We start from the raw sequence: 23605 nt of genomic DNA, 5'->3' as shown, positions 1-23605 counted from the left end.
AGACACTTGACAGTCACTAGCTGTGTGACCTTGGACAAGTCACTTAACCCCAATTACCTCATCCTGGGCCATCTCCAGTCATCCTCATGAATATCTGCTCACTGGATTCAGATGGCTCTGGAGGAGAAGTGAGGCTGGTGACCTGCACAGCCCTCCCTGACTCAAAACAAAGTCAAGTGCAAGTCATGTTATATTATTTCTCTGATGGCATGGTCTTCTTTGGCAACAAAGGATGAACACACACCCTTTCTATGCATGGAGAGGAGATAGAAGAGTAAACCTGTTGAAAAGAGGGATGGATAGGTTCGGTTTTGTATATGTTGAAATTAAGGTGACCATGAGACATATGCAAGCTAGCAGAATGCATTGGAAAGAATCCTGGATTTGGAATCAGAAGAACTGGGTTAGATTACAGATCTACTACTTAAATATTGTGGGCAAATCACTTAATCTTTCTGGGCCTTTGTTTCTTCATTTGTAAAGTAAAACTGTTGGATTAGATGTCTTCTGAGGTCCCTCCCAGCTCTAAATCTGTGAGCCGATGATTTAAATAGGTGTATCTAGTGCATAATCTAGGAAGACTTTCTGAAGGTGGGAAGATTTGAGAATAGTTTGGAATAAGGAAGGGTGATGAAGTGACCTGACAGATAAAAAATAGTAGACTCTGCTAGTTTCCTTACTCCAGGTATAGCTGCCCTGTTTGAGTTCAGTATCTGGCCTTTTTACATATTGCTTCTTTACTCTTGTCCCAGATTACTTACACAGAACACCTGGAGAACAGGTCTGAAAGTGATGTATCCTCCATTGATCTGCTCCACTGCTCACGATTTGATACAGCCTTTATGAGCCGTAGTCTGTCTGAAGATCAAATGGCTTTAAGACAACTAAATTCAAAGAATGAAGATGTAGAGAAAGTCTGGGTTCCCAGTCATACCACAATAAATAGTTCTGGAGTTCAGATGTTAATGGCTTCACCATCAGCGAATGAACATGGTGAAGGTCATCATAGGAGCAGACATGACCCTTGCAAGCATAGTTCTGATGTATCTTTTATATCAACTATCCACACTATCATCCTGGATTTCACCATGGTGAATTTTGTAGATACAAAGGCTACACAGGTAATAAGACAGGTAAGTGATTCATAAAGAGGCTTTAGCAACAGTCCCACCCTTTATTTATTCTTAATCCGAGACATCTACTGTCTTTGGTAGTCATTTATTTCCTATGATTAGATTGCCACCTCTGTGCATCTGCCTATGTCTTTTGCTGTACCTGGAATATACTCCCTTTTTCATTTCTTACATCTCTGAACCATTTTCTTTTTTTAAAGTTCAGCTCAATATTTTTCAGAATTCACCCAAGATACAAAGAAAATAAACACCAAGCATGTAACACCTTGATAAATTGAACTGGTGTATCATCCTGGCATCTAAATATTCATGTTCACTGACACTTTTTTAGAACCATATTTCTCTATGTAAAAATTATAATTCTCTAGAAAAGCCATGTTTTAACCAGTCTTGATTATGAAAACTAGAAAATTCTAATGACTTTTACAGTCACTTTTTGGGGAGAAAAATTAATTTACTTTCTTTAAAGACTGGGTTACACTATTTCACCTATGCTGGAAGTACAGGAGCTACTTATGGGGCCATTTCCACCACTGATCAGCACCTGAGTTTTGATTTGGCCCATTTCTAACCTGAGCCAGGTCACCCCTTATTAGTCAATCAAGTAACTTCCCTCTGACCCACCAACTTCATCCTGAGAGCTCACCATATTAATACTGAAGTTAGGGGCAGACACTGAGTAAGCATGGCTCACTGGAGGTCAAGAGATCTGCAAGTCTCCTTCCTACTATCTGGGATTACAAGTGTGCACCCTCATACCTTGGTGTTTTTCTTAGATTAACAGAAGAGCAAGTTTTACTGAGTAACTACTCTGTTGTGGGAAAGATTTAAAATAAATAGAAAGTCTTGTTCTTACCTGCCAGAGCTTACAGTCTAGCTGGAGAAACAAAATATTCACCTATGAAACAATTTACCCTCACTTATAAGACAACATATAGAATTATAAAACTTAAAGCAGGATGTTATCTGGTCTAATTTCATTTTACAGAAAAAGAAACTGAATCTCAGAAGAGAAATGAATCATTACCACCCATGTAACAGTGACAGAGCTAGAACTAAGACCCAGTCCTCCTGAGTCCTGATCTAGCGTTCTTCCTTTATCTAGCACTCATTCTCAAGTAGTACAAATTTTATAACAAATTGGTACAGATACAAACTGAGGATGTAAATGATGAAATGATATAGAATAAAAGAGTGATCAGCCTAAGGTGGAATGTATCAGGGAAGTCTCCCTAAAGAACAAAGTTTTGAGTCACATTTTATAAGAAGAAAGAAATATGAACTTGTATGTGTGTGTGTGTGTGTGTGTGCGTGTGTGCATGTGCATGTGTAGACAATCCCAAAAGGGACAATAGCCCCCATATATACATAGAATCAAAAAATAAGTAAATTGAATGTACATCATTTTGACTTAAGTAAAAGGTATACAGAGGGGAGAGTTAATGAGATTAGAGAGACATTAGTCTTAGATAAGTAAAGGTAGGAAGGAAAGGCTTGAAAGCTTGACTGATGAGGATAGATTTAACACTGGAAGCTGCCTTGCCACTTCTGGCAATGTTCATTTCTCCATTTATTATACATTTACCATGTTCTGTGTACTGAGAATACTAAGACAAAAATGAAACAGTCTCTGCTTTTATGGGGCTTACATTCTGTTGAGAGATTGCAATATGAGCACAAATAAATAAGTGTAAGATAATTTGAGGGGGGGAAAGTACATTAACTACTTGGTGAATCAGAAAAGTCTTCATGGAGGATGTGGCATTTGAACTGAACTTTAAAGAAAAAGTAAGAAATGAGAAAGAGAGTATATTCCAGGCTCAGCAAAGGTCTTAGGCAGATGCACAGAGGTGGTAAATGGAATGTAGAATTCAGGGAAAGCCTGGGGTCCAATTTGGCTGGACTGTACAATGCATGGAAGGGAGTAATGAGAAATAAACTGCATTGAGGATTTTGTTTTTATTCCTAGAGGGAATAGGTAACTACTGAAGGTTGTTTTGTTTTTTTTAATCAGAGGAGTACAATAGGAAGATTACTTTGTTAGCCATAGGGAGGATTGAAAAAGAGAGGGATGGGAAAAAATAGGGAGACCAGTTACAAGGCTACTATACTACGATAAACCACTTAAGAGGTGATGAGGTTCTATACTAGGATAGAGGCCATGTGAGTAGAGAAAAGGGGACCTACAGATGTGAAAGGTTCCATGAACATATATAATTGACAAGATGTGACCATTGAATGCTTATGATGGAGTGAGGGAAAGGGAAGAATTAAGGAAGACTTTGAGGTTATGAACGTGGATACCTGGAATTATGGTGGTGCTCTCAATAAAAATAGAGAATTGTGGAGAAGACAGGTATTGTTGTTGATAATGAAGAACTAGAGTTTAGGAGAGATTAGGGATGGATATATAGATTTGAGAGTCATCTCTGTTAACTCTCTGCTAAACTTCTCAATCCTGGCCAGCTTTCCATATTCTACTTGTTTTTTCTCATACAGGTTCCAATTATCTGCTTTCTTCTTTGATATTACTGCAACCACTTTTTTTTTTTTTTGTGCCACCTGGAGTCCTTTCTACACAGATATCCTGTGGAAAAGAAAAAGGATTTCCAACTTTTCCCCCTTCGATGTCTCTGAAATAAGCTACAAAAGCCTTCTTGGGTCTTTTAAAATAGTAATAGTTTACTCTCTGGAAATACATAGAAACAGATAGCATTTTAACATCCTAAACAAAATGGGGAACTTATAAAATTTAAAAAGATTAAAAAATCTATTGTAATTGACAACCCTAGACTTTAATGCAGTGAAAATGGAGTGGGATGTTTCACAGCCTCTTTCATTATTTTATTAGCTCATCTTTTAATTTTTGTTTCTCCTGAGAATCACTAACATACACACACTCTTTTAAAAAAATTAGTTAATTTTGAGTTTTCAGCATTCATTTCCACAAGATTTTGGATTCCAAATTGTCTCACCATCTCTCACTTCTCTCACACCAAGACAGTGTGCATTCTGATTACCTCTTCCCTCAATCTGCCATCCCTTCTTTCACACCTCCCCCTTCCTCTCTATTTTCTTCTAGGGCAAGATAAATCTGTATACCCCATTGCCTGTATGTCTTTATTTCCAAGGTGCATGTAAAAACAATTTTTAACATTCGTTTTTAAAACTTTGAGTTCCAAATTATCTCCCTTCCTCCCTCCCCACCCACCCCCACTGAGAAGGCAAATCTTTCCAGGCCTCTTTGAAGTCTTCTTGTTCATCATTTCTTATAGCACGAGTATTCCATTACATTCATATACCATAATTTATTCATCCATTCCCCAATTGATGGGCATCCCCTTGATTTCCAGTTCTTAGCCACCACAAAGAGTGCTGTTATAAATATTTTTGTACATGTGGGACTCTTTCTCATTTTTATGATCTCTTTGGGATATAGTCCTAGAAGCTATATTGCTGGGTCAAAGAGTATGCATATTTTTGTAGCCCTTTGGGCATAATTCCAAATTGCTCTCCAGAATGGTTGGATGAGCTCACAGCTCCACCAACAATGAACTAGTGTTCCAACTCTCTCACATCCTCTCCAACATTTATCATCTTCCTGTTCTGTCATGTTGCCAATCTGATAGGTGTGATGTGGTTGGGTAACCAAATTTTGCCATGATCTTCCACAAGCCCTCATGACTGACAGTATCAAAGGCCTTGCCCTGATTGACAAATGTGTACAGACCTCTATTCTGCTCCTGACATCTTTGCTGGAGTTGTTAGCCAATAAACATCTCTTGCCATATAATTCAGAAAACTTTACTCAGCCTTTGTATGAGCAGTGGAGCCCCCTGCCTTGTAAATCTCAGTTGGAATAGAATCAGCACCAAGGCAGAGATTCAGAACCTTTTCTTCAAGTTGGAAATTCAGCATTTAGGTAAATGTAATACAGTGTTGGTGATCAGAAGGTCATGAGATGCACAAATTTTCAGTAGTAAGTGATTGTTACTGTTGCAGTTTCTGACTCCATTCCTCCCAAGGACTCCCTGCTATGTCTGCTACTCTGTGTCTTCTCTTGCGTTAAACTCACCCAGAATTATAAGCTTGTAGTCTTTTGGCACATTGAAGATGAGGGTTTCTAGCTCTTCACAAAATTTTCCTTTGACCTCATCAGGGTTAGTCATGGTGAGAACACAGGCACTGGTGATGGTAGTGTGGCACTTTCCTGCAAGTGGCAATCTCTTTGTTGTGAGACTGTCATTCACTTCTCCTGGAAGGCATACAGGCTTATTGACTAGGTTAATTTTGATTGTAAAACCTATGCCAGTTTCATGGCACTCTAGCTCCAATTTCAGTAAAAAAAAAAAAAAAAAAAAAGCATGTATCCAGTTCTGACCTGTGTAAGTTGGTCTTCATTTGCAGCCTTATGGTTGCTATTTGGAAACAATACCTGCTGAGTTCTCTCACAACAAGAGCTGTTCATCTTTCAGGTCTATTGAATTTCATGTTTTCTATAAGTATGTGCATATTCTATGTATTGACAGTGAGTAGAATCATCTTGCATTTCAACAGCAGGGTTGAGTCCCCACCTGTAGTAAGCAGATCAGGGTGAAGCAGAAATTTTTTTTAGTTTTTATCCCCCCAAAATTTATTAATTTATCTGTTTTCAGTTTTCAACAATCACTTCCATAAGTTCCAAATTTTTCCCCTTCCTCCCCTTTTCCCTCCCCAAGATAGCATGCAATCTTGTGAGTTCTATGCATATATTCCTGTTAAACACATTTTCACATGTCATGTTGCAGAGGAGAATTAAAATGAATGGGAGAAAGCATGAGGAAAATAAAACATAACAAAGGAGCAGTAGTCTGAAGCAGACAATTTTTAGGGCACCTTTTCTAGCCCCTTCCTTATGGCAGGAGACAAGCAGTGTGGTACTTCAGAAAGGCTGCTCTGACACCAAGGGGGCTGCTGAATCCCACTGCTGCTTCAGTCCCTTGAGAAGAAGACCATATGGCTTAAGCTGCTTATGTGCAGGGTTATGACTATAGCTCCCAACGTATCTACACCTGCTGTTTTGTCACTTAACCATCACCACAAGCCTTTGAGGTAAAAATGCTAAAATGGTATGGGCAGTATCTTTTGATTCATGCATAAATTGGATTTAAGTGAGGCAGAGTTTTGAGAAGTTGTTGGCTTCACTCTCTCTTCTGAGTTATCGAAGTCCAGTGATAAGACAAATTCTGAATGGCGATGGCTCGAGATGTAGTAGATGGCCTTGGTGTCCTCAATGTTTAACCAGGCTCTAAGTACTCCATAGCACCTGCTTCAGTCACCTTCACGGCCTTTGAAACAAATTGTTCTCATCTACCCAATCTGCTTGAGGAAGACTTCACATGCTTGGATTAGACACCCTTCTAACTCATCAAAGGGTTTGAGATCCCTCAATTATGCTCAACCTGGTTTAGCCCACATGCTGAAATGGTTTGCCAGGGCGTGGCTGATTCCAATGCTATGCTTTTTGGAGCTACAGGTAAGAGTTGAGTTAATCAGGTGGTCACCAAAGGTAGAAAGCAGCCCTGAACAGGGCTCAGCAGCCCTCACACAAAAGGTACTAATCTTCCCTGAACACACCCTCCATCTTGATATAGCAAATAATTAAAGTGTGCTAGAAAACAGATTAAGTGAGAAGGAATAATGTGAATTTAGTCCCAAAAGATAGAATAGCTCTGAGTGTCAAAAGGAAGAGTTTGTATTTTATTTTTAAGAAAACAGGGTGTCATTCAGAGGTATGCAGAGAGTGTGAGGTGGGTGTTATTGAGGCTCAACTGGCTTGAACTCTATGCATGCCTATGGTGTTATTTGTTTCTTATGTAAGTGAGTGATATGGTCAGAAGTGTACTTCTGTTCAGAGAGATAGAAATATCATTTTAGAAGCTGCATGGAATATGGATTGTTAAAGGGAAAAATATAAGGCAAAGAGACCAATTAATAGGCTGTAATTATATCCAGGTAAGAAGTGATAAAGGTCTGAATTAGTGTGATGACCACATGGATAAAAAGAAGACAGCTGTAAGCAATGTTGTTGAAATAGAAAGAATAAAATTTGGAAATTGGTGGTATAAGGGGTGGGAGGTGAAAGAAAAATGAAGAGTTGAAGATGACACTAAGAATGGGAACCTGAGTATCTAGAAGGATGGTGGTACTCTAGACAGAAATAAGAAAGTTAGAAGAAGGTTGGGTTTTAGGGGAAAGAAAATAAGTTCCATTTTTTACTTGTTGACTTTGAGATGTCTACTGAACATTCAGTTGAAGCTGCCCAATAAATTATGTTGTAGGAATGGAGTTCGAAAAAGAGATGAGGACTGGAAATGTAGAACTAGAATTCATCTCCATAGAGACCATCATTGAGCCCATGGAAATCAATAAAATCACCAAAAAAAAAAGAGGTACCACAAATGAGCCTAGGAGGTAGGGGTGGTCAGAAATGTTAAATGCCACAGAGTAGTGAAGAGGGATGTGGGTTGAAGTCATAAGTAACCTTGAGGAAAGAGTTTCAGTTGAGTGTTGAGATTAGGAGTAAGATTGCAAGGGGCTGATAAATGAATGAGAGGTGATAAAGTGGAGGCAACAAGTATAGACAGCTTGTCTTAGTATGGTTATGAAGAAGAGAGATATGGGAAGATAGATTGGCAGTCAAGTAAAGTTGGGGGGGGCTTGTTTGTTTTGGGGGATTTGAGGGGTTTTTTTTAAGGATGAGAGAGATATGTGTATTTTTGTAGGAAATAGGAAAAAAAGTCAATAGATAGGAGGCAATGATTATTAGACAGACAGGACCATTGAAGTGACAAGCTTTTGGAACAGTCAAGAAAAGATAGGATCAAGTTCTTAAATAAGGAGGTTGGACTTTGCAGAGAAGGGTCACTTTTGCCTTCAAGACTAACAAAATAAGAGAGAATTTAGAATGAACTTGAAATGATTTGAGGTATACTTTGGGGAGAAGAGTAATATCATGATTTTCTCACTGAGGTCCTCTACTGAGAGGGAGATGGTAGGGGGTGGTATGGGTATCCTGAAGGGAGAACAGAAAGTTTGAAATGGAGTCTGTGGAGAGTCTGATGAGGAGGTCTATCAGGAAAGACTGAAATGACTTCTGTGCAACTTGTTAGGGCTCTGTTGAGATTAGGTGACATAAATTTGTAGTGGACTTATTCAACACGGTTGTACAACTTCGTTTAATAAGATTCAAAGTCTCTATTGCTATCCTTGTGGGAAAGTAGAGAGATATGGGTCACTTAGTAAAAGTTTGTTCACTTGAAAAGGGTTACAAATCATTTTGTCAAGACTTGGTTGGTACTGATTGTTGTCCTTTCTTCTCAAAGAGGACCAAAATGGCATCACTATGTCAGAGCCAAATTACAGTGTGCTGAACTGTGGCTAATCAGACCAATATAAGCTCAGAATGTTTCACCATAGGTCAGGCACAAATAGTCCGTATAAACATTTGGGGTGGATTCTTTAAATTTGGACATCTTACATTTCTTTTGAGCTATTTCAATTCTGCTTTGCTCATAGAGCACACACAGCACCTTCTCTGAGGTGGACACACCATGCTGAGCAGTCCTGTGCCAGTGTCTGTGTCTTCCATATCGCACAATCAGTTCCAAAGTTCTTAAGAGAGACCTTGTGAGTGTCTTTGTATTGCTTCTTCTGACCACCATGTGAACACATGTCCTGTGTGAGTTCTCCATAGAATAGTCTTTTTGGCAAGTGTGTGTTTCGCATCTGAACAACATGATCAGCCCATTGAAGTTGTGCTTTCTGAAGTACAGTTTGAATGCTTAACAGTTTAGTTTGAGAAAGAACCTCATTGTCTAGTATCTTATCCTGCCAGGTGATCTTCAGAATCTTCCTAAGGAAATGAATTGTCCTGTGACAATCACCGAGGGGTCCCTCTCTCTCTTAGTTATTATTGACAATATTCTTGCCAGAGTCCCCCTTAATAGGCTGATCCTTCACCTGGAGATGATCACATACCTGTGAGCCAGTGTGCCTTCAGAAAGGGCCGAGGAACAGTCAAAATGGACAACTCCAGGAGAAATGTCAGGAGCAGAACAGAGGTCTGTGCACAATGTTTGTAGATCTGACCAAGGCCTTTGATACTGTCAGTCATAAAGGGCTTATGGAAAATTATGTCAAAATTTGGTTGCCCAGAGAAGTTCATCAGCATTGTATGTCAATTTCATCACCACATGCTTGCCCAGGTTCTAGATGATGGACAATGCTCTTGTGCTTTCCCAGTCACCAATGGAGTGAAGCAGGGCTGTGTTCTTGCTCCCAAGCATTTTAACATGATGTTTTCAACCATGTTGTCAAATGCTTTTAGTGAGGATGAACACGGCATCAAGGTCAACTACTGTACTGATGGTAAGTTCTTCAATTTGAAAAGGCTACAAGCCAAGACCAAAGTGGAAGGAGTGTTGGTGCATGATTTTTCCTTGGAGATGTTTGTGCACTCAATGCAACCTCTGAAGCTGAGATGTAACAAAGTATGGATCGATTTTCTGCTGCTTATGCTATTTTTACCTAACAATCAGGACATGAAGCAATATGAAGGCCTGATGAATAGTCATAGCCCCATTTTAGTTCCTTTCATATTGCCCAAACAATTCCAGCAATATGCCTTTTGTCTGTTGCCATGTTCTCTGACTGATCCAGGACCTCTTGAACTCATAAGATCATTTCTGAACCTGTACACATCCATCTTCAGAAATATGTTCAGTTAGTTATTCCTGAAAGGAAACACAAAGCAGAAAAGGTTATCCAGGAGTTGGCTTGTACATTTCTTGTGGGAGCAGCCCCAGGGTCCCCATACCCCTGCTGAAAAACCGAGGACAGCTCCACTTGCCACAAGAGGGGGTCAGAGAGCAAGAGAGAAGATGTCTCTTCCTAGCTCTCATTGATTGGCCAACACTAGGTCCCAGGCCAAACCATACTTGGTCTCTGTTTGGGCCCTGATTGTCTCAGAATGAATGTAAATAGCAATTGTTTCTGTTTTGGCCAGAAATCCTGAGAGTCTTTCCTTCCCAGATCTTTTTTTTTTTTTTGAAGAGGTCATTTTTTGCCTCTTTTCTTATTAAGCCTTAATGCCTGAATAGGCACTGACTCAGTCAAACTAAGAACTGTTAAAGGCCTTACCTTGAAAAGGCCAAAGTCCACCCCACCCTCGCCCCCCACCCCCCACCCCTCCGCCCCCAACCACTCCCTGCTGCATCCTGGACCATCTCCAGTTGTCCTGATCTATATCTGGCCACTGGACCCAGATTGGACAGCCCGACCTCACTTTAATTCAATTCACTCTTATGTCATGCCATCACCTCCTTGATGTCATGGTCCTCTTTGAGAATGAATGACAAAGAGCAGCAAGTACAGCACCCTCCTCCCTGCTGCTGTGACAAGGGGGCAAGGATGTAACCAGTAATTAGTTCTTTTAGCACTGAGCTATCATTTGGGAAGAGCAGCTAGGTGGCATAGTACAGGCCCTGCCCTGGAGTCAGGAAATTCTCAGTTCAAATGAAGCCTCAGAAACTAGCTGTGTGACCCTGGGCAAGTTTTACTTAGCCCTATTTGCCTCAGTTTCCTCATGTGTAAAATGAGCTGGAGAAGGAAATAGCAAATAACTCCAGTATCTTTGCCAAGAAAACCCCAGATGGTGTCTTGAAGTGTCAAATATAACTAATCAAATAAACAACAGCAATCACAAGGGAGAAAGCAGCCAGGGACTTCGTCATCTCTGATATGGCCATGCTGAGTCACACGCAATATGGTTGGCCAGAAGAAAAATGGGAAACTGCTTGGTCACAAACGCTTGGTTACAAACCCTTGGTTACAACTCGTGACCATTTAACCGTTTCTCTCTTGTTGAGCTTTTAAGACTACTCCCAGTATTTTTGCAATTATAAATGAAATATTCTCCCTCCCTTTGGTTTATTGACCTACCCCTTACTAACACTAGTGAACCAGGTCCCCACTGGGAAGGTGATAAAACTTTTAGGAATCTCTTAACACTAACTTATAAGTGCTTATCTGGTATGCTTCCCCTTCAGCCAGTAAATTCAATTCTTTAGCAAAGGCATTTACTCATATGACAGAACAAGAATAGTCGTTACAAAGCATTTTCCCTATTCCCTGAGGCATGCTATTTCACCAAGGTACACATAATCCATGGTGGGGACTGGAGGGGAGGGGAAAACTAAGACATGAATTTATTAGGTAGAATAATAGTGAGGCATATATAGAGAGAACACCCAGTGACAAATTGCAGAGCCTCTTCAGAGGGCCCTCATAAAACTCTTTCAAGTTGTTCTGGCTAGGCAGTCTCCGCAGAGGGCATGATGTCTCTCCTGGAAAGATGGCACCTCAAATGGATTTGTTCCTTGTAGGGCTCAGTACTTGACTGACCATATCTACACACTGATGACCTGAGTGAAGCAGATCACTCAGTTGCTGCTGTACAGTGCCAGGTCTTGTGCTCTGGGGCAAAGTTGGGAGCACGGGTGGTTCTGTTTCTGAGCTCCTCTTAGGTGTACTATCTCTACTGAATGGGTTGACTGTCTGTGCTCCTTAAGTTCATTCCTTGATAGGCAGATAAAGTCTTTTTTTAAGCTTCAACCCTTAGGTTGGCTGAATGATACTACTCTTTGACTGGAGATTTATGAGGCTCTTTTCAGCTAGAATCCTATAGTTGGGTGGTTGGTTGGTTGTTCTTCATTCTTGAAGAGGACCAAAATGATATCCCTATGATAAAGCCAAGTTTCAGTGTGTCCAACTGTAACTGATCAGACTAATATGAGCTCAGAATGATCCACCGCAGATTGGGCACAAATAGTCCATCTGAACATTTGGGGTGGAGACTCAAAATCTGTGCATACTGTGTTTCCTTTGAACTGTTTCAATTCTGCTTTGCTCATAGAGCACAGCACTTTCTCTGATGTTGGCACACCATACTGAGAAGTCCTGTGCCAGTGTCTTCCATGTCATACAATTCCAAAGTTCTTGAGAAGTATACATTGACAGTATACTTGTATGACTTCTTCTGACCACCATGTGATTGCTTGTCCTGTGTGAATTCTCCATAATATAGTCTTTTTGGCAAGCATAAGTTTTGCATTTGAATAACGTGGCCAGTCTGTGGAAGGTGCACTCTCTGAAGTATAATTTGAATGCTTGGCAGTTTAGTTTGAGTAAGGACCTCAGTAAGGTGATCTTCAGAATCATCCTAAGGCAATTCAAATGGAAGCAATTCAGTTTCCTGGCATGGGGCTGGTAGATTGTCCAGGTTTCACAGGCATACAACAATGAGGTCAGCACAGTGTCTCTGTAGACCTTCAGTCTTTCAGTTTGGTAGTCAGTGTAATACCTCTTCTGACCCATACTTTCCTTTGGAGCCTCCCAGACACTGAGTTAGCTCTGGCAATGCATGCGTCAAGCTCATTGTCAATGTGTACATCCCTGGAAAATACACTACCAATGTAAGTGAACTTATCCACAGCATTCAAAACTTCTCCATTTGTTGTAACTGATGGGTCCACATATGGATGGTGTGGTGGTGGCTGATGGAGCACCTGTGTTTTCTTGTTGTTAATTGTTAGGCCGAAATTAGTATAAGCAGTAAAGAATCTATCCATACTTTGCTGCATCTCAGCTTCAGAGGCTGCATTGAGTGCAGAACATCATGCAGAAACAGAAAATCATGCACCAACACTCCCTCCACTTTGGTCTTGGCTTGTAGCCTTTTCAAATTGAAGAATTTACCATCAATGTGGTAGCTGACCTTGATGCCATATTCATCTTCACTGAAAACTTTTGACAACATGACTGAAAATACACAGTCCTGTTCCACTCCATTGGTGACTGGGAAGGCATGGGAGCATTGTCTATTACCTAGAACCCAGACAAGCATGCCGTCACAAACAATACTGATGAACTTCTCTGGCTAAGCAAATTTTGACATAATTTTCCATAAGCTCTCAAAAGTAACAGTATCAAAGGCCTTGGTGAGATCTACAAACTTTGAGTACAGACCTCTGTTCTGCTCCTGGCATTTCTCCTGGAGTTATTAGGCAACAGATACCATATTGACTGTTCTTCAGCCCTTTCTGAAGCCACATTGGCTCTCAGGTAGATGACCATCTTCTAAGTGGAGGATCGGCCTATTAAGGCTGATTAAGGCTATTAAGGTCCTCTATTAAGGAGGACTCTGGCAAGAATCTTGCCAGCAAAGAATAAGAGAGAGACCCCCCTGTGATTGTCACAGGACAATCTATTTCCTTTCACTTTATAGAGATGAACAATGGAGGCATCCTTGAACTCCTGGGGGACAACTATCTCTTGCCATACAATCTGGAAAATTTCAGTCAACTTTTGTAGGAGCAGTGGACTAGTTTGATGAAAATGATGGGGACAGTCAGAAACTGGTAAGTGAAAAATGAGAACTCCACAGGATTTACCAGCAGGATACTTCATTCATCTCTAAGAAGGCAGCATTTAATTCCATCAAAAGTAAAGTACAAGCAAAGTTTAGAGGGGTGCAGGATTTCTGATTCAGTAAGAAGGCAGATGAAATTCAGTTTTATGCTGATAATAACAATCCAAAGCACTTTTATGATTCTCTGAAGGCTATTTATAGACCAAAAACCTATGGTGCATCACAACTACTCATTGCTGATTGAACCACATTGATTGGTGACAAGGATATGATCCTAGAAAAATGGGCTGAACAATTCCATGGTGTTCTCAACAGACCATCATCAATCAATGCTGGGTCCAATGGCCATTTACCTCAGGTTGAAGTCAATCCCTCCCTAGCTGAACTTCCAACTGAAGAAGAGGTTTTGAATGCCATTAGGCTCCTCTCATGTGGCAAAGCACCTGGTACTGATTCTATGCCAACTGAAATTTACAAGGTAGAGTCCTTTTATGCTCTTTCATGTAGGGCAATGACCCTTAAGATCCTTAGAAGTCTTTTCCCTTTAACTAACCAGGTCTCGGGTAGAAGGTTGTCACCTCCAAGCAGGAGGAGGGAGTATTGTTCCATTGTGTCCAACTCTTTGTGACCCCATTTGGGGTTTTCTTAGCAAAGATATCTCCAGCTCATTTTACAGATGAGGAAACTGAGGCAAACAAGATTAAGTGACTTGTATAGGGTCATTTAGCTAGTAAGTGTCTGAGGTCAAATTTGAACTCAGAAAGATGAGTCTTCCTGACTCCAGATCTGGCACTCTATACACTGTGCCACCTAGCTGCCCTGGGATAATTCTTCCTGGTTCATAAGACCTTTCCTACAAAAAGACATTTCAACTTTCTTTAGGGTAATTAGTTCCAATTCAGTCATTTCCTCTTCTCACACTCCTTTATGGATATTATAAAGTAGCTGGGGACAAAAGTTATGAATGCCTTTCAACACTGAACTCCTTGTTTACAGTTGAGCTACTTAGGCTCTTTACTGGGGTAGGTGTCTATTTTGCATCAGAAAATCCATGTTTCTGTCTTTTTTTTTCCTCTAAAACTCTAGCTTTTGTTGAAAATTTCAGTGGAGATCCTCTTACACATAAGACACTGCTATGAAAATCTTTGAAAAAATAATACTTTTTTTTTGGTTTGTTTTTTAAATAAAACTTTGGGGGCATAGGCCCAATAGTTTTCTTTTAAATCTTCGTTAGTAATAGTAAAGCTTGATCCTTTGGGATGGATTAATTTTTGTATGAACTGATGCTGAGTGAAAGGAAAAGAACCAGGAGAACGTTGTACACAGTAACAACCACAGAGTACAAGGAATTTTTCTGGTAGACTTGGCCCTTCACAGCAATGCCAGGATCTAAAACATTCCCAAAGGACCGTTGAGGCATAATGCCATCCATATCCAGAGAAAAAACTTTGGAGTTGGAATGCAGAATGAGGCAGAATATTTTCTCTTGTGTTACATTTGTTTTGGTTTGTTTTTTTGTTTTTTCTCATGGCTTCCCCCATTCATTTTAACTCCTCTATGCAACATGACTAATGTGAAAATGTGCTTAATGAGAATGCATGTATAGAAACCATATAAGTTTGCATGCCATCTCTGGGAGGGAGGGGGAGAAAATCTAAGACTTATGGAAGTGATTGTAGAAAACTGAAAACAAATAAATGAATAATAATGATAATAATAATAAAGAAATAGTCAAAAGTTCATTTAGAACCTAGTTTGGTAAATAAGACATATAATGAAATTAAGTAATACAATTTTTGTTTAGAAAAAACTACAAACAAGTACTAGTTATATGCTGGATGCATTTTATTGTTCTTTCATTTATGTTATTTTGGTCATTATGTTACTTGTATTCCTCAGTCTGCTTATTTCATTCATTATCAGCTCTCTGAATTTCTTATATTTGTGGTTGCTTATTTCATTATATTCACATGCCCCAGTTTGTTCGCTACCACAAAATTGCTACCATGAGTGTTTTGGTATATATGGGTCCTTTGTTTCTCTCTTTGAACTTCTTGTGGGGTGGGGGGTAAGTTTATGTCCAGTAGTGGGCAAAGGATCAGGAAAAAATTTTAGTCGTTTGTTTTGCTTAGTTTGAAATTATTTTCCAGAATAGTTGGACCAATTCACAGCTCTACCATCAAAGTATTAAGAAGCAGCATAATTTTAAGGACATTGAAGGATCAGTTCTCAAAAGAAATGAAAAAGGTGAGGATGCCAAAGGCTGGGGAAAAAAAATCGCAGACCTTATTACCAAAAAAACAAAGGAAAAGAAGGGAGCCTGAGAAAATAACAATAATTGCAAACCAATATATCTACTTTCTCATTTCTACAGAATCTTTCTGAGAAAAACTTAACATACATTTTGAAGATATCATTGATAAAGGTTTGACAAGGAAAGAGAATGGCTTTTTGCAGACAGTATTGTATAGGAGACTACATCTTTACAGAAATTCAAAGATAGATGTTTGATACTATCATGAAACAATATTTAGAACAAATGAGAGAGCATTTCCTATAAAAATAATGTGGTACTCCAGATGTTCTTGTTTATAGATGATATTGGGATGACTGCTTGAAGCCCAAGAAAATATAGAACCTTTTAAATGGGATCCATAATCACATAAGAATTCAGCTTAACTAACCACAAAGAAAAAAACGTGAAGAATGCCTATTGTCAAGACTATGCTATGCAGTTGGAGAGACAACCCATAGAGCTGGTCCATCAATACATATATACCAGAAAGAGGTGTGATGAGTTGGGGGGCAGAATTGAATAGGAAGACGAAAGCTGGATTACCTTTAAGAAATTGTACAGTGCTTTTACTATAACAAACATTTTCCCTTTTAAAAAAATCTTAACAATATTGTTAATGACTGTCAGAATGCATTTGATGCCCCAATCATTTTGTATTTCTTTTTAAAATTTTAATTAATTAATTTTTAGTTTTCAACATTCACTTCCACAAGATTTTGAGTTCCAAATTTTCTCTCCATATCTCCCCTCCTCCCACCCCAAGAGAGTATGTATTTTGCCTATCCCTTCCCCAATCTGCCTTCCCTTCTATCACCCCCTCTCCCTTTCTCTTATCCCCTTCCTTTCTATTTTCCTGTAGGCCAAAATAAATTTCTATACCCCATTGCCTATATATCTTATTTCTCAGTTGCATGTGAAAAGAATTTTTTAACATTTATTTTTAAAATTTTGAGTTCCAATTTTTTCACCTTCCTCCCTCTCCCTCCACCCCCATTGAGAAGGCAAGTAATTTGATGTAGTTTATACATGTGTAGTCATGCAAAACACTTCCATAATAGTCATGTTGTAAAAGACTATATTTCCCTTCATCCTGTCCTGCCTCCATTTATTCTATTCTCCCTTTCACCCTGTCCCACATCAAAAGTATTTGCTTCTATTTACCCCTCCCCACATTTGCCCTCTTTTCTATCATCCCCCCTCTCTTATCTCCTTCCCCTCAACTTTCCTGTAGGGTAAGTTAGATTTCCATACCCAACTGAGTGTGTATGTTATTTCTTTCTTCAGCCAAATCTGAGTAAGATTCACTCATTCCCTCTCACCTCCTCCCTCTTCCCTTCACTGTAAAAATTTTATCTTGCCTTTTTTATGTGAGATAATTTATTCCATTCTACCTCTCCCTTTGTCCTTCTCCCAGTACATTCCTCTCTCTCACCCCTTAATTTTATTTTTTAGATATCATCCCTTCAACTTACCCTGTGCCCTCTGTTAATATGTGCATGTGTGTGTGTGTGTGTGTGTGTGTGTGTGTGTGTGTGTGTATTCCTTCCAACTACCCTAATACTGAGAAAGGTCTCAACAGTTACAAATATCAATTTTCCATGTAGGAATGCAAACAGTTCAACTTTAATGAGTTCCTTAAGGTTTCTCTTTCCTGTTTATCTTTTCATTCTTCTCTTGAATCTTGTATTTGAAAGTCAGATTTTCTATTCACCTCTTGTCTTTTCTCCAGAAATGCTTTAAAGTCCTGTCTTTCATTGAATGCCAATTTTTTTTTACCTTGAAGTATTATACTCACTTTTGCTGGGTAGGAGATTCTTGGTTTTAGTCCTAGATCTTTTGATCTCTGGAAGATCATATTCCAAGCCCTCTGATCCCTTAATGTAGAAATTGCTACATCTTGTTTATTCTTATTGTGTTTCCACAACATTTGAATTGTTTCTTTCTGTCCGCTTACAATATTTTCTCCTTGACCTGGGAACTCTGGAATTTGGCTACAATATTCCTTACAATTTTTCTTTTTGGACCTCAGGAGGTGATCAGTGGATTCTTTCAATCTATATTTTGCCCTCTGGTTCTAGAATATTAGGGCAGTTTTCCTTGATAATTTCATGAAAGATGATGTCTAGGCTCTTTTTTTGATCATGGCTTTCAGTAGTCCCATAATTTTTAAATTGTCTCTCCTGGATCTATTTTCCAAGTCAGTTGTTTTTCCAATGAGATATTTCATAGTCTTCTATTTTTCATTTTTTTGATTTTGTTTTGTAATTTCTTGGTTTATTATAAAGTCATTAGCTTCCATCTCCTCCATTCTAATTTTTAAAGAACTGTTTTTCTTCAGTGAGCTTTTGAACTTCCTTTTCCATTTGGCTAATTCTGCTTTTTAAAGCATTATTCTCCTCACTGGCTCTTTGGACCTCTTTTGCCATTTGAGTTAGTCTATTTTTAAAGTTCTTATTTTCTTCAGCATTATTTTGGGTCTCCTTTAGCAAGGTGTTCATTTGCTTTTCATGATTTTCTTGCATCACTCTCATTTCTCATTCCAATTTTTCCTCCACCTCTCTTACTTGATTTTCAAAATCCTTTTTGAGTTCTTCCATGGCCTGAGACCACTGCATATTTATTTTTAGAGGTTTGGGATGCAGAAGCCTTGACTTTTATGTCTTCCTCTGATGGTATGCATTGTTCTTCCTCATCTGAAAGGATGGAAGAAAATACATGTTCACCAAAAAAGTAACTTTCTACAGTCTTATTTTTTCCCTTTTTTGGGCATTTTCCCAGCCAGTTACTTGATTTTTGAGTCCCTTGTCAAGTGAAGGGTATACTCTAGGGATCTGTAAGTTCTCAGATCCTCAAAGGTGGCACAATCAAGGGAGAGGAGTTCACTCCTCTCCTGACCTGTGCTCTGGAAGCAACCACAAGCTTTTCTGCCCAAGATCTGTGAGTAGAATTCCCTCTCCAGAGCTTCTACCAGCTCCACCATGCCTGCCAGCTCCTCACCCCAGGGCCGTCACTCAGGGCTGAGACCCAAATCAGCCACATGATTCCTCCAGGATCTTTCGACCAACACCTCCAAAATTGGATGCTGCTGCTGCCTGGGGCCAGGACCAGACCATGTTCCCTTTTCACCCAGGTGAAAGAGCTTTCTCACTGACCTTTGAAGCTGTCTTTTGCATTTGTGTGTTGAGGAATCTGGGAACCGCAGCTGCTGCCAGTGATTCTGCTCCCTGAGGCCTTCTCTAGTAATGCCCCTGCCATGCCCCTCGGCCAAGGCTGGGCTGCACTCCACAGACTGTGCTTTGCTCCATGCCCAATGTGATACACCTTTCCTGTTGGCCTTCCAGGCTGTGCTGGGCTGCAAATCTCTTTCACTCTGTCGTTTTGTGGCTTCTGCTGCTCTAAAATTTGTTTAGTGTCATTTTTACAAGTATTTTATGGGCTGTGGGGGGAGAGCTTCTACACGTCTGTCCTTCTACTCCTCTACCTTAGCTCCATCCCCTCTTTGATAATTTCTTGAAAAATGATGTCAAGGTTTTTTTTGTTTTGTTTTGGTTTTGATCTCAGCTTTCAGGTAGTCCAACAATTTTTAAATTGTTTCTCCTGGATCTTTTTTCTAAGTCATTTGTTTTTCCAATGAGATATTTCATATCATCTTCATTTTTTCATTCTTTTGGTTTTGTTTTATAATTTCTAGATTTCTCATAGGGTCATTAGTTTACCTTTGCTCCATTCTAATTTTGAAGAAATTATTTTCTTCAGTGAGCTTTTGAGCCTCCTTTTCCGTTTGTCCATTTCTGCTTTTTAAGGCATTCTTTTCCTCATTGGCTTTTTGAACCTCTTTTACCATTTGGGTTAGTCTATTTTTTAAGGTCTTTTTTTCCTCAGCATTTTTGGGTGTCCTTTAGCAACCTGTTAACTCATTTTTCATGCTTTTCTTGAATCACTCTCATTTCTCTTTTAAATTTTTCTTCTACTTCTCTTACTTGATTTTCAAAATCCTTTTTGAGCTCTTCCATGATCTGAGACCAATTCATATTTTCTTGGAGATTTTGATGTAGGAACTTTGACTCTGTTGTCTTCTTCTGGTTGTATGTCTTGATATTCTTTGTCACAAAAGCAAGGTTCAATAGTCTGAGTTTTTAATGCTATTTGCTCATTTTCCGAGCCAAATATTTTACTTTTGAGCCTTTGTTAAGGTAGTTGTCTACTTCCAGAGTGGAAAATGCATTGTCCCAAGCTTCAGGGGACTTTTGTAGCTATATTCAAAGGTATTTCTAGGGACCTATTAATTTTTAGTTCTTCTAAGGTTGTATGATAAAAGGTGAGGTATTTATTCCTCTCCTGGTCTGTGCTCTGATCTGTGAGTTACCACAAACACTTTTTTCTGCCTTGGAACTGTAAAGAGGATTCCCTTTCCACCACTCCACAAGCTCCTCCATGCCAGCACTCCTCCTTGCCTCAGGACTGCCACACAGGACTGCAACCCAGAACCAAGTAAGGGCAAAGCAAGAGAATCCTGCCTCTGAGCCAGGAAAGAGATCCCTGTAATCCCCCTCTGGAAGCAGCACTGCCATGGCTGCTACTCCCCTGGGGCTAGGGCTGGGGCCAGACCATGTTCCTCTCTCACCCAGGTTCAGAAGATCTTTCCTACTGACCTTTCAATTTGTCTTTGGCGTTTGTGGATTAGGAAGTTTGGAAAGCACCACATCTGTCTGTGATTCAGTCACCTGAGACCTGCTCCAGTCCCATCCATGCTGGTGCAGCTCACACTGTGCTCCTCTCCCAGCCTAATGCAACAGACCTTTCCTGTCAACCTTCCAAGTTCTCTTGGCCTAGAAATTTGTTTCATTCTGTCATTTTGTGGGTTCTGCTCCTCTAGAATTTGTTTAGAATCATTTTTACAGGTATTTGGAGGGACTTGGAGGAGAACTCAAGGATGGCTCTGCTTTTACTCCACCATTTTGGCTCCCCAGAATGCATTTTTAAGAGCTCATTATGTGTTGGGCATCATGCTAAACACTGAAGATACAAAGAAAGGCAAAAATATGGTCCTTATCCTCAAGGAATTTACATTCTAATGGAAGCAACAGGCAAAAATTTATACATGCAAGATATACACAGTGTAAATGGAAGGTGATCTTAGAAGATATTAGTGATATGGAAGGGATACAAGGAAGGAGGTACCAGGAAAGACCTCCTTCAGAAGGTGATATTTAACCTGGGTCTTGAAGGAAGACAGTGAAGCTAAGAAGTGGAGGTGAGAAAGGAAAGCATTCTAGGAATGAGAAACAGCCATTACAAAGACAGAGAGCTTGAAAACGGAGTATTATGTTTAAGGAATTTCAAGTTATTCAATATATCCAGATCATTTAGTGCATGGAGGTATTTAAAATACAAGAAGACTATAAAGTTTGCAAGAGTTCAAGTTGTGAAGAGTTTTAAAAGTTTAACAGATTTTTATATTTGATCCTAGGGATAATAAGGAGCTACTGGAGTTATTGAATACAGCAATGACATAGTCAGACTTTGCTTTAGGAAGATCACTTTGACAATGGAATATGAATTGGAGTGAGGAAAGATTTGAGGCAAGCCCAAAGGTTATTGTAATAATTCAGGGGGTAAAGTGAAAAGGACCAACACCAAGGCAGTGGAGAGAAGGGTATACTCACACACACACACACACACACACACACACACACATGCACATATACTGTATATATGCATATGTATATAGATGTATGTGTATATATTTCTATATGTGTGTATATATACATATATGCATATATACATATACATGCATACTACAGATGTTGTAAAGATAAAAATGGCAAAACTTGGCAACAGATTGATAAGTGGGGTGAGTGAGAAGAGTTGAAGATGATGTTGAGTTTGTGCACGTAAGCTCTTTAGGACAGGGACTGTATTAGTTGCTTGTATTTGTGTCCCCAGAACTTAGCACAGCAACTGGCACATAGTATATACTTTTAAAATATCTTTTCACTCATTCATTCATATACCTTTGAAAAGTGTTGATAAGTGGATTTGTTCTATTAAACTATGGGAAGTTTCCCCCTGTTTTTTAATCTTTGTATAAGGAATGGTTTTCTGGAGAGGGGCAGGAGAAAAATATATGGAAGTGAATATGATGGAAGGTGACATTGAAGTTAATTAGGCAAAGGACTGAGTCAAGAAGACCTGGGTTTAAATCCCACCTCCAATATTAATTACCTATGTGACCCTGGACAAGTCACATAAACCTCTCTTTGCCTCAGTTTCCTCATCTGTAAACTGAGGGTTGGACTCTGAACTCCAAGTTCTCTGCTCTAAATCTGTGATTTTATGATGTAAAAACAAAAAAGATCTACAATTTCTAAAAATGTTTTAAAATTTTATTTTATTTTTTTTTTGTTTTATTCATTCATTCGTTTATTTTTAGATTATGACATTCGTTTCCACAAAATTTTGAGTTCCAATTTTTCTCCCATCTCTCCCCTCCCCCACCCCATAACACCTTGTATTCTGATTACCCCTTCCCTCAATGTGCCCTCCCTTCTCTCACACTCCACCCTTCCCTTATCCCCATCTTCTCTCTTTTCTTGTAGGGCAACGTAAAGGGCGCTGACCGCCACACCATCTTGTTCACCCTTCCCTGCCCCTTCCCCCTGCTTGTGGCCCCAGTTTGGGTGCCAAGTTGCTAATGGCCCCACGTTGGGCGCCAAGTTGCTATGGTTACAGCATAGCTTACCGAGAGGAGCAAGTCTTATGCCTGGCCAGCAGGCTGCTCATCCTCCTGTGGAGCTCCCGAGTAAAAGAATGAGTCGGGAGAGTGGGTCAGTGAAGCAACTCCAATTTATTCAAGCAAGCACTCTGATTATATAGTCTCTGCCAGCTAGCCCAGTGAACCATGGTAACACACATAGACAAACCCGAAACTATAGAAATGAACACAAGCTGGAACTATAGTGACAACAACAAACCAGGAGTGGGGCCGTCCCTTCCAGCGCCATCTTGTTCACCCTTCCCTGCTCTGGACTCAGTTTACCTGATGTCCATCAGTGTGGCGTCCCAGATGGTGTGGCGGTCAGCGCCCCTTACAGGGCAAGACAGATTTCTGTACCCCATTACCTGTATTTCTTATTTCCCAGTTATATGCAATAACAATTCTCATCATTCATTTCTAATACTTTGAATTCCAACTTCTCTCCCTTTCTCCCTCCCCACCCATCCCCACTGAGAAGGCAAGCAATTTAATACAGGCTATATATGTGTTGTTTTGCAAAAGACTTCCATAATAGTCATGCTGTGTAAGACTAGCCATATTTCCCTCATCCTACCCTGTCCCCCTTTATTCTATTCTCTCATTTGACCTTGTCTCTTTCCAAAGGTGTTTACTTCTAGTTACTCCCTCTTCCCATTTCCTCTCCCTTCTATCATCTCCCTCACCCTACTTATCCCCTTCTCCCTTACTTTCCTATAGTGTAAGATAGATTTTCATACCAAATTGAGTGAGCATGTTATTCCCTCCTTAAGCCAAATGTGATGAGAGTAAGCTTCACTTTTCACCTCTTACCTCCTCCCTTTTCTCCTCCATTGAAAAAGATTTTTCTTATCTCTTTTTTGAGTGATACTTTGCCCTATTCCATTCTCCCTTTCTCCTCCCAATATATTCCTCTCTCATCTCTTAATTTTATTTTTTTATAGATGTCATCC

General features: G+C 39.7%; 1 protein-coding gene across 10 annotated transcripts in view; it reads left to right on the top strand.

Moving 5' to 3' along the window:
- The window catches only part of SLC26A8 (solute carrier family 26 member 8), a 185013-nt gene that overhangs the window by 103372 nt on the left and 58036 nt on the right, over positions 1-23605 (top strand). For 8 of the 10 annotated variants that reach the window (XM_072641882.1, XM_072641881.1, XM_072641887.1 and 5 more), the window contains one exon: positions 753-1133. The exons of 1 other annotated variant lie outside the window; for it this stretch is intronic. In XM_072641882.1, the coding sequence (XP_072497983.1) occupies positions 753-1133 (381 nt within the window). Of the gene's footprint in view, positions 1-752; positions 1134-15752; positions 20932-23605 lie in introns of those variants that run through there. One more of the 10 variants, XM_072641889.1, reaches the window with a different exon arrangement.

Source organism: Notamacropus eugenii, chromosome 2 (genome assembly GCF_028372415.1).
Source record: "Notamacropus eugenii isolate mMacEug1 chromosome 2, mMacEug1.pri_v2, whole genome shotgun sequence".
In the NCBI taxonomy this organism is placed as follows: Eukaryota; Metazoa; Chordata; class Mammalia; order Diprotodontia; family Macropodidae; genus Notamacropus; species Notamacropus eugenii.
The sequence above is the reverse complement of the archived record's forward strand: the minus strand, read 5'-3'. Positions and strand labels throughout refer to the sequence as shown.